Below are 12031 nucleotides of genomic sequence, written 5' to 3' on the forward strand. Positions count from 1 at the left end.
TCCATGAAACTAAACAGTGATAAATCAGCCTTCATGCGGATTACACGCAAACAATGCCCGTTTAATTACAGGTATTCTCTCAATATTTGCCTTCTGATGGAGGTTGATGCATATAAATATTAAGTATTACGATTACAAACCACTTAACATGGTCAACTTATATTACTAAAGCATGCTCATCCGCTTCTAAAAAGCTCGGTATCTTGAGGCACAAACTAAAGACAGCTCCATCCGAAATAAAACTACTGGCCCATAATGCATTTAAAGACGTAAATTAGATAACGCTAGTGTTGTTTGGGATCCATATCTCAAGAAAGATATTAGGAAACTTTAGAGGTGCAACGAAAAGCGGTCCGTTTTATATTTAATGCTCACCAAAGAAATGACTCGCCGTCAACGCTCATGGCTAGTAACAACATCCCTGTTTTACAACACCGAAGAGCACTTGCTAGGCTGAAATTTCTCCACTAACTATATTTTGGTAAATTAAACATTAAACTTCCTTAACACACCGAATTTCTAGGCAAACTAGACATACACATGCTCATACTCTTGAACATTAGTTTGCGGGCGCAAATTTTTTCATGTATTCTTTTTTTTCCTCGGACCATAACAGAATGGAATGCGTTACCGTTGGAAGCATTTTGTGATGGCGATAATCCTAACTTTGAGAGCTCTGTACATTTCTGTTTGTGGCCACACGGTACGAACTATGGTGTTTTTTCATATTGTATATCTGTTTGGTTGTGCTTTGCACTGTTGCTCTATACTGCTGACTTTTGATTATAATTATCCATTATACTGTCTTCTGCCTCTTCACTATGTTTCTTCTGTTTTCTTAAATTTCATTTGTCAGGTACTTTTGTTAAGCCCCCCCCCCTGCTTGGTCCTTCGACGGCAGTATGTTGGAAATATATAACAGAAAATAAATAAATATACGATAAAATATAATTATGTGCGCGAACACTCAAACATACCCCGTTTCCAGCGTTTATATCAGTCATAGACCGGCTATGGCGTCCGCCATATGTCTGCGCCGGCGCGCGAATATCTCGGAGTCCATGGAGCCGCGCGCCCGTTTCCCTGGAACACTTCCAGATGGCGCTCGTCTCCGGCGCATGAGGCCGCGTTTCTACCAGAAAGCCCATCTTCGTCTACTGCAAGCGTTTCCCACTAAACATTGCGGTTACATACGCTGCAGTTGTATGAAAGCCTGTATGAAACCCTCTAACCCTACAGCAAGAATAGAGGTGGCAGAACTTTCGAAGTTAATCAACAAGCGTGAGATAGCTAACATAAGGAAGTACAATATGGATAGAATTGAACATGCTCTCAGAAACGGAGGAAGCTTAAAAGCAGTGAAGAAGAAACTAGGAATAGGTAAGAATGAGATGTATGCGTTAAGAGACAAAGCCGGCAATATCATTACTAATATGGATGAGATAGTTCAAGTAGCAGAGGAGTTCTATAGAAATTTATGCAGTGCCAGTGGCACCAACGAAGATAATGGAAGAGAGAATAATCTAGAGGAGTTTGAAATCCCACAAGTAACGCCGGAAGAAGTAAAGAAAGCCTTGGGAGCTATGCAAAGCGGGAAGGCAGCTGGGGAGGATCAGATGACAGCAGACTTGTTGAAGGATGGTGGGCAGATTGTTCTAGAAAAACTGACCACCCTGTATACGCAATGCCTCATGACTTCGCGCGTACCGGAATCTTGAAAGAACGGTAACATAATCCTAATCCATAAGAAAGGGGACTCCAGAGATTTGAAAAATTATAGACCGATCAGTTTACTGTCCGTTGCCTACAAAGTATTTACTAAGGTAATCGCAAATAGAATCAGGAACACCTTAGACTTCTGTCAACCAATGGACCAGGCAGGATTCCGTAAAAGGCTACTCAACAATAGACCATATTCACACTATCAATCAGGTGATAGAGAAATGTGCGGAATGTAACCAACCCTTATTCCATTGATTACGAGAAAGCGTTTGATTCAGTCGAAACCTCAGCAGTCATGGAGGCATTACGGAGTCAGGGTGTAGACGAGCCATATGTAAAAATACTGAAAGATATCTATAGCGGCTCCACAGCCACCGTAGTCCTCCATAAAGAAAGCAACAAAATCGCAATAAAGAAAGGCGTCAGGCAGGGAGATACGATCTCTTCAATACTATTCAGAGCATGTTTACAGGAGGTATTCAGAAACCTGGATTGGGAAGAATTGGGGATAAGAGTTAATGGAGAATACCTTAGTAACTTGCGATTCGCTGATGATACCCAACCCAATGCCCCTTCTTCGGGCCTGTAAGCTATTTTGAATAAATATTGCCTTGCATAGTAACTCAGGGGACCAACTGCAATGCATGCTCACTGACCTGGAGAGGCAAAGCAGAAGGGTGGGTTTAAAAATAAATCTGCAGAAAACTAAAGTAATATTTAACAGTCTCGGAAGAGAACAGCAATTTACGATAAGTAGCGAGGCACTGGAAGTAGTAAGGGAATACATCTACTTAGGGCAGGTAGTGACCGCGGACCCGGATCATAATACTGAAATAAACAGAAGCATAAGAATGGGCTGGGGTGAGTTTGGCAGGCATTCTCAGATTATGAACAGCAGGTTGCCATTATCCCTCAAGAGAAAAGTTTATAACAGCTGTGTCTTACCAGTACTCACGTACGGGGAGAAACGTGGAGGCTTACGAAAAAGGTTCTATTTAAATTGAGGACGACGCAATGAGCTATGGAAAAAAGAATGATGGGTGTAACGCTAAAGGATACGAAAAGAGCAGATTGGGTGAGGGAACAAACGCGAGTTAATGACATCTTAGTTGAAATCAAGAAAAAGAAATGGGCATGGGCAGGACATGTAATGAGGAGGGACGATAACCGATGGTCATTAACGGTTACGGACTGGATTCCAAAGGAAGGGAAGCGTAGCAGGGGTCGGAAGAAAGTTAGGTGGGCGGATGAGATTAAGAAGTTTGCAGGGACAACTTGGCCACAATCAGTACATGACTCGGGTAGTTGGAGAAGTATGGGAGAGGCCTTTGCCCTGCAGTGGGCGTAACCAGGCTGATGCTGATGCTGATGATGGTGCTGATGATGATGACGTGGGAGTTGCTGGGAAGTGTAAGAGATCTTTGAATGCTATCGCGTTCCACTTATAAAGGCAAAGCTTAAGCAGCCTTCAAATTTTGGATAAAGTATGTTGCAATGACAGATATTCTGATTTAATCTGATGAAAGGACAGACATGCTGCATTTATAAATAGTACCAACCAACAGCCACTGCGGAATGGTGTGATTAAACAACATTGTACTTCGGGTGATCATGTTTGACCTGACAAGCCTGGCTGCCTGAGAGACAGAGCGTGCTCTAGTACATTATTTCCATTGTGGATGGAGTGAAAGCTATTGCATTTTGCTTCGATCTCATATGTGATGTTGTGCAAACAACGGCGTAAAGTAGTTAAAAATTTTGGTTTATTGAATGGTCGACTTGTTATTAGAAATTTTTGACAGTCGCACGCCCCTACTTGATTTCGAAAACTACTATCCCTGAGTTCAACCGATGTGCAGTTTTAGGACGTTATCATAATTAGCTGACACGTCAATGAAAAGAAGCTGAAGCTAGAGCAAGATTTGGGCCGATGTGTGTAAGCTCGCGGTCAATAGCTTTATTAAGTAAATAATTGACGTTTCTTGGCTTGAGGGCACGTGTACAATGAGTTGTGTATGTGGTGTTGCTTGCAATGAGTAATAAGCTTTCCTAGGTGCGACAAAATAAAACATGAAAGTTTAGCACGCCTCCGTATCCTGTTTCGTTATCTCGTTCCGTTCACTCTGTTGAGATGCGCTAATTCGTGAATACACGACTTGGTATATTTGCGATGGAATAAACGGCATTTTATTTAGCGCAGGCAATAATGAGAGACGCGCTCACGATGAGCAATGGGCAGCAAAGCGACTTGACCGACCGGTTGCGCGCGCAGAGAGGTTGCCGACGACCAGGGCTTCCGGGACGAGTTCTTCCACCTGCGGTACAGCAACTGCTACTCGTACAACGTCGAGTGGACCGGCTCCGGACTCAAGGAGGCCGAGATCGCGCGGCAAATCGGTGCGCGCACGGCTCTCGCGGAGGCGCGCCCGCAGCTCACACTCGTTGCGCGCAGACCTGAGCGTCATCCTGTTCCTGGAGCAGCAGGAGTACCCGCGCTCGGACGTGTGGCCCGGCGCCCAGATCGTGTTTCACGACCCGGAGGTCATACCCGACCCCGAGGTGGACGGCATCCCGTTGCGGGCAGGACACAACTACATCTTCACGCTCAGGCAGGTACGTGCTCGCCTTCGACGACGAACGCATGGCACGACAATCGTAGTAATTCACGACTGGCCTACATTTCGAAGGCGGTGACTGCATGAGCAAAGAACGCCGGGAACCAAACTATGCAGTCACAGCCTTCGAAACCTGGGCTTGCCGTCCTTCCACATGTACACCGTGTTTCTTATGACATTATGCGGCTAAGGCAGGAGTGAGGGTGGTGTGCAAATCAACTGAGCAGGTTGTGCAATGTAGTCAACAGGGTGGATACTGTCGCGCCGCAAAACTGCTATAAGAAATATGTTCGCGGGTTCATTCACTGTACAACGCAAGTCGTCTATAAGATCCCGCTCGATTGTAGACGTTGCTATATCGAGCAAACGCGGAGGTGCATTGATGATCACCTGCGCGAGCATGCCGCTTCACTAAAAGGAAACCTGTACAGTCATCTGGTTGCCCATTGTAACAGGTGTGGTTGCACCTCGATTTTTAACAAGTGCGAAATAATTGGAAGATACAGCGAACAGTGCGCGCGGCAAATCTTCGAGGCCTTTTGCATATTCACAAGTGGCGACGCATGCGTCAGTTCTGCGTCCCTCACGCTATTAACAAAAGAACTGGATCATCACAGTGGCTAACGCTTATCTTTCTTTTTCTTTGTTTAATGTCACCTTCAATGATGTCTTTACATGTTGCTTCTGCAAGTAAAGCATTTGGTTGCTAGTCAGCGCTTTGTCCTGTGCTCTTTACTCGCTCGTCCTGTGTAGCGCTGTTTCTGTTTTATTCCATAGCCGCTAAGCCTCCTCGGCGGATTCACCAGACAGAGCATATTGAGTCTAGCTAAGAAGACATATTGAAACATGCAGGATCTCCAGTGTCTGCTATTCATTTGTCTGTATTACTTCAAAAATAAAATAGGGAAGGAAGTGCCAATAAAGAGCGGGATAAAGCACCTGTGCGTATAACCCCATACCCTATTAAAGTATCAAATAAATTAAAAAAGATGGCGAGCCGACACAATGTCAATGTACTTTTTCTCAGCGCCGTGCAAGTTACCGGCAATGTGCAACCTTCAAAAGAGCCAGAAAGCATGCCATACTAATTACCGGATCACTTACACCATATATATGTATATCAGTGTTGTGTATCAGACACCCCTTAAGTTGCGAAAGGGCTTATATTGGACAAACTGCCCAGCGCTTCAACGACATCGCTAGACAGCACAATAATGATGCTAGAAAATGGATACGGTAGTCACTCGGCTGAAAACTGCAAAAAAAAAGCATGCTTGCCAACACAACTTTCTTGAGGAAACAAAAAGGAAGAACAGAAATCGAATTAGTTGAAGCTTATTTTAAAGGAACACAGGTGATAAGTGTGCTAGCTATCAGTATTTGGTGGTGCATGAGAAATAGATTACATTTCTTTCCGGATATCTGCGCCAATGAACGGATTGAACGCACAATCTTATGTACGAACTGATTGACTTTAACAATCTTCTGTGTGATGATGCGTGCATTATGTACCCGATGCACAGAACATAAAATTGGTGATCGTCCGAAAGTTGGAAGTTCCGCGCCCGTCCTGTCGGATGTGTTCCTGTCGTCTTCGTGTTTAGCGCGTTTTATGAACACCGTCAATAGAACAACATGACAATTGCGTTTTCATTCCCGATTAAACAGCTCTGCGGCTAATGTTTCCTCAAGCCCGAACTTTTATTTTTGTCGTTGCCTTGTGTGTTCGGGCTTCATTCCGCAAGTGGGGCGAATGATGCGTTCGTACCACGTGACGCCCGAGCCCGCACCACGATGGCCGCGGCTCGCCCGATCACGACGACGTGGCACGCGAGTGGGTCACGGGAAAAAGGAGACATGCAAAGGGACCACGGCGTCTGCTCATCTTGTCTTTCTGAGACGAGAAGAATGCACTTTAGGAATGAGCAAAACTTAAATATGGTGCTTTCCTTGGCAGCGGCCGGCGGCAATAGGAGAAAGGCCTCAGAGTTATACCAGTCTTGGCGCTGTGGAGGGAGGCCAACTGCATTCACTGCAATGAAAACTTATCAGACGCTCAAGGAGACGGGGACGTTTAAGAAGACAAGGCACAGGACTACGACTATACGTGAAGACGTGGAGACAGGCATCCTGGCGTTCACAGCTGCGGATCCTCACGTTAGCATTCGTAACGTAAGTGCTGACGTAGAATTGTCAATGTCAACTGTCTGGAGGATCGCGAACAAGGCGAAGTTTCCTCCGTGTCATCTCTAACTCCACCAGAAGTTGGAGAAGAATGATTTCCAAAGCCGACTGGATTTCAGCAAATGGATTTTGATCAACTGCGATGACGAGCCAGACTTCCTGAACAACTTCCTGTGGACAGACGAAGCAAACGTTTACGGAAACGCACATTTCAATCTATATCGGCGATTATTGGAGCGACAAGAACCCGCGCTGGTTGCCACTATCACACCACCAGTACCAGTGGTCATGTAATGTGCGTTGCAGAATTTACGATGACGGAATTATTAATCTCATCTTCTACGATCACTCGCCCAATGGACAGTGCTATCTGGACAGAATTTTGAATGGTCCAGTGGACAGTTTCTCCAATGACCTTCCCTGAAGGGTCTTTGAGACGCGTGGTTCCAGCATGATGGTCCCCCCCCCCCTTCCTACAGCAGTACTCAAGCTCGAGGCTGGCTTGACATGGCTTTCCAAGGAGAGCGGATCGGACGACATGGACCAACACCACCTAGATTAGCTCAAGGCCCCCTAACGCGTCCGTGACGTCATGCAGAAGAGATCGGCCTAGAAGGCAGCTTAACCCACGTGGTTTCTCTCGCCTGGCTATCAGAGCACCTGTTTTCAAAGATACCGCGTGTTTTGTGCCAGCTTACTGGTATTATTTAAGGTGTCCCTATTAATAGACGTACTCCTTAGGAGTACGATACATTGTTTTTAGGCTAATTCAGGCACGAGAAACCTCAGGCCTTTGTCAATTACTGCACCGAATGGCGAACTTAGTATTCGTGCTTTTTCTTTTTCTCCCTGAAATTATTTTCTGAACTCAGCTTTGGAAGCAAAAAGCCGATTTGTTAACCCTTACAGCAACTAACTAGTCCATAACAAATTCATTCAAAGGTGATGGCCTCAGGTCCAACCTGCGGCATGCCATTTATTTTTTATTATAACTAGTCAATTACCTTGGAGCCACAAAGTGATTACCACATTCACTTCCCATTGTTTACCACTACGTGTTTACCCCTACCCCCCTCCTCGGTTGTGGTGACTGTTAGCGTCCCTCATGTGTTAATCTATAAATACTTCCATACTGCACAGATATCTCAAAACAAACCTGAAAGACTTCAAAAATATATCCAATGAATACAGGGAATGAAGAGTTTATTTAAGCACTTCACACACAGACACACACATTCACAAGGCAGCTGTCACGACATTGTGTGGCATGGTGAGATATGCCTCTCAAACGCAGAACCAAGTACAATTTCTTGACCACCACAGAGTGCAAAACAGCCACATAGACGTTTACATATACATCTCTATCATACAAAAGGGAAACATTTCGGAACACAAGTTCTCACCCAATAGAGTGTTATATGCAACATTCGCTTAGTATAAAAAGAGCATGGGCAAAATATAAAACGGCTTAATATAGAGCTATCATAATCTTGTAATTAGATGGACAAGAAACAATCACTACTGAACAGCGATTGCCATTAATCAATACGATCATCAAATTTCAACTTTTTAAAGAGTTTGCAATTGACGCTTTCTCTTTAGTACAGTTGTTTTGTCATCTTTGGTTTTACACAGATTATTCAAGAGCGTGTTGGCAGCTGCACTTATAATAGCGCCCTAGCAAAAATTCTAATACAAAAACTAATAGCCTATGAGGTTACTGACACTAATGTAATCTATTATGTCTGTTAGTGTATTAGTCTAACAGATCTATTGGTGTATTAGTCTAATAGGTTTATGGGCGTATTAGTCTAATAGGCCTATTAGTGTCGTAGTCTAATAGGTCTATTGGCCTGAAAGAAAAGGTTGCAATGCACCCGATACAGAACGAAAAACAGGCATAATTGCTAGAAGCATTTATTAGCACATCATGCATTTTTAAATTCCTCTTTCGAGATCTTCGCCAGATTATCAATCTTGATTGCCGGAGCTTTTACTCCACCACTTTGACCAGAGAACGTCCTTTTGAGGAGAAGGTTAAGAAGACCTGGGAAAAAACATAGATTCATATAAAAACATTTAAAAGCAGGGGTGCTAGTTCTACCACTAAATGTTTAAGCTGGCAATATTTGCTTATAAATAATATCCCTATAATATCTTATAAATAATAAATAAATTGCAGGGCCATATAATAATATGGCCCTGCAATATCCAAACTAATTTTAGGACAAAGTGTGATATGCTTAGCTGGACATGTTCAACATAATGTGAAATGACGTCACCTGACACGACAGAAGAATTAGACAGAACATAAAATGAACATAAGATGTTCTGTGCGATAGATCGAAACTGTAGGCAGATAAGGAAGAACTCTAGACAGAAATCTTGCACAGTATTGTCGGAAACAGGCATGTCATTGCTGCTATGAGCACAACAATAGGCCCAATGACGCTGTACTGGAGTACATCCACCGTTGGGATAATAAGAAAGAAACATTATACTATATACTATAGAAGCATAAATAGGTAGAATAATTACCTCCAAACGGTAGAATCAGCGCCGGGGAAACACATCACATTGATGCGCGCTGATAGATCCAGAAAGCCGGGAAGCACAGAGGCAAAACAGTTGCCTTCCGTTGTTTTGAAGTCACAAAACATCCACAGATGAAACTATCGAAATATACTACTGCACGAATAAGACTGCGCAGGCGCCAACACCTCGGGTTCCTTAAAAACACATCGTTCGTTCACTAAAAATCACGAACGCCTCGCCTTGACATGGCTACAGTACACTGCAACATGGCAGCCGTCAATGCACACGTGTTGTGCGCAACTACGGCTGACTACGGCCGCAGTTTTGGGACCTTCCCACCCGCCGTGTTCCCTTCCCTTCGATACTGCTCTTTGGTGGCAATAAATATTGTTACGAAGAGTTTCGAAGAAATTGTTTTATTTACAGGAGATGGACGATGATCGTAGCGTGATGGTAGCGCAGCCCGGCCTCTCAAACTCCTCGTTCTCTTCGTCTTCTAATAATAATAATATTTGGGGTTTTACGTGCCAAAACCACTTTCTGATTATGAGGCACGCCGTAGTGGAGGACTCCGGAAATTTTGACCACCTGGGGTTCTTTAACGTGCACCTAAATCTAAGCACACGAGTGTTTTCGCATTTCGCCCCCATCGAAATGCGGCCGCCGTGGCCGGGATTCGATCCCGCGACCTCGTGCTCAGCAGCCCAACACCATAGCCACTGAGCAACCACGGCGGGTAGTCTCTTCGTCTTCTCTTCTCTTTTCTTGTACGTGCATTTCGTATCCGTTACATTTCCCCGCAAGCAGACGAAGCCCGTGGGGCGAGTCAGGATGGACAAGTAGGGTAAAAAGGCTTCAGGCGAGCAATATGAGTCAGCTGAGTTCTGCTTGACCGCAGACCATTGTACAGGAGGCGAGCTATGACGTAAGCGAGTTCGCTGAGGCGGCCCACAACTACAAATGGGCCTGAATATTCTGACAAGAACTTTTGGCACAATCCACGCTTGCGTTGCAGTGTCCAAAGAAGGCCCAAGTCACCTTTTTCCAACGATACTTGCACGTGACGGTCGTCGTATCGCTCTTTCGAACGGCTTTGTGAGGCCAGAGTACGAAGACGAGCTATTCGACGGGCTTCTTCGGCGAGACACAATGTCTTCGATAAAAAATCGTCGCTGTGTAGAACGAAGGGTAAGAAAGTGTCCAGAGGGCTTCGCGGTAACCTTGCATACAGGAGATAAAATAGGCTATAGTTCGTGGTTTTGTGTTTCGTCGTGTTGTATGTGTAAATGATAAGGGCAGCTCGTCCCAGTTCTTATGATTGGCCTTAACCGAATAAGATTCAACGTCCTGAAACACACGGGCTAGTTATGAGATACGCCGCAGTGGGGCATTCCCGAATACCTCTTGCACCACCTGAGACTCATTGATGTGGTCTAAACCTAATAATAAGGTTTCAGAAGCGCACGCGCTAGATATGAGAAATGCCGCAGTCGGGCATTTTGAACGACATTTTGCACCACCTGTGAGTCGTTAACGTAGGCCTAAACCTGATTAAGGTTCAACGTCCTGAAGCACATGGGCTCGTTATGCGAGACGCCGCAGTGGGGCATTTAGGATACCAGTTTGCACAACCTAAGAGTCGTTAACGTGGGCCTAAACCTGATAAGGTTCAACGTCCTGAATCGCATGGGCTAGAAATGAGAGACGCCGCATTGGGGCATTTCGGATAAAAGTTTGCACTACCTGAGAGTCGTTAACATGGGCCTAAATCTAATAAGGTTCAATGCTCATAAGCACGCGGGCTAGTTATGAGAGTTTCAACGTTGTTCGGCGAGACAGAAAATTCGGAAAAGGAGGCAGTGTTGCTCTGTTTCTTCAATCTCACCTTCACCTTTCTGTACTCCCTAAATCCCACTGTACCTACCGCACATTTCCCGACTTTAACTGCGCTGATGATATGGCAATAATAGACGGCCTATTCGATTCTTTTCATGAGTTTCAACTAATAAGTACCATTAGTGATACTAATACCTTGACAAGTTTCTTCAAAAAGCTTGTCAGACGTGTATCAACCTTTTTATTCCTTTAAAAACAAAGAAAACAAACACCGAAATTCGTTGGATGACTAAGGACCTTTTGCATTTATCACGTCGTGTGGCCAGATTGAGTCAATCGAAACGCTCTGGTGACTCAACAAAACTTATGCAGTTCCACAGCGCTAAAAAGGAACTCTGTTCTAAAACAGCTGCTGCAAGAAAATTTTATTACAAGGTAACCCTGCCGAAATTAATGATGACTAATCCTCGTAAATTTTGGAAAGCTATCCTACCACCTGGGTCATTCTCGGACACGTTAATAATTAACAATGTTGCCGTTTCTGATTCGCAGACAATAGCTCCTTCTTTTAACACCTACTTCCACTCTGACTTTACGACTGATATCTCTGTAATCCCTGTTTTTGGTTGCGAACCATGCCCTCCAATCGACGATATATCAATCTCCTGAGGGTTTACTTAACTTAATCCTAAACTTAGACTCAAGGAAGTCGCGTGGTCCTGACGGTATCGCGACTGCTTCTTTAATTCCATACTCTCTTTGGTGCAGCATACGAGCTCTGTTAGAAAAGTATCCGACCTTTGGCCGAAGAAAAAAAACTGGCATAACTGGAGCGTTGGAAATCTAATTGCCCTCAAAGCAGTCTCCTTGTGACTGCACACGCATCTCCCAGCGGTGCTGCAATTGTTTAAAGCATTCCGAGAAGGCCTCTTTCGGAATGGAGTTTGGCTCAGCTGTCGTTGCAGCCATAATGTCCTCTCTTGTCTGAAATCGCGCTCCTTTCAATGGCCTCTTGATATTGAGAAACAGCCAGATGTCGCAGGGGGCCATATCAGGAGAGTAAGGAGCCTGTTTAACTACAGGAGTCTGGTTTTTCACCAAAAAAGTCTTAATCAATTGCGAGGAATGTGCAAGAGCAT

General features: G+C 44.5%; 1 protein-coding gene across 2 annotated transcripts in view; it reads left to right on the forward strand.

Annotated features, from left to right (window-relative positions):
- Positions 1–12031, forward strand: part of LOC142557840 (bile acid-sensitive ion channel-like) — a 292552-nt gene that overhangs the window by 10426 nt on the left and 270095 nt on the right. For both annotated transcript variants that reach the window (XM_075670040.1, XM_075670041.1), the window contains exons 5-6: positions 3995–4119; positions 4175–4335. In XM_075670040.1, the coding sequence (XP_075526155.1) occupies positions 3995–4119; positions 4175–4335 (286 nt within the window). The remainder of the gene's footprint in view (positions 1–3994; positions 4120–4174; positions 4336–12031) is intronic.

The sequence above is a fragment of the Dermacentor variabilis genome, chromosome 9 (assembly GCF_050947875.1).
Source record: "Dermacentor variabilis isolate Ectoservices chromosome 9, ASM5094787v1, whole genome shotgun sequence".
In the NCBI taxonomy this organism is placed as follows: domain Eukaryota; kingdom Metazoa; phylum Arthropoda; class Arachnida; order Ixodida; family Ixodidae; genus Dermacentor; species Dermacentor variabilis.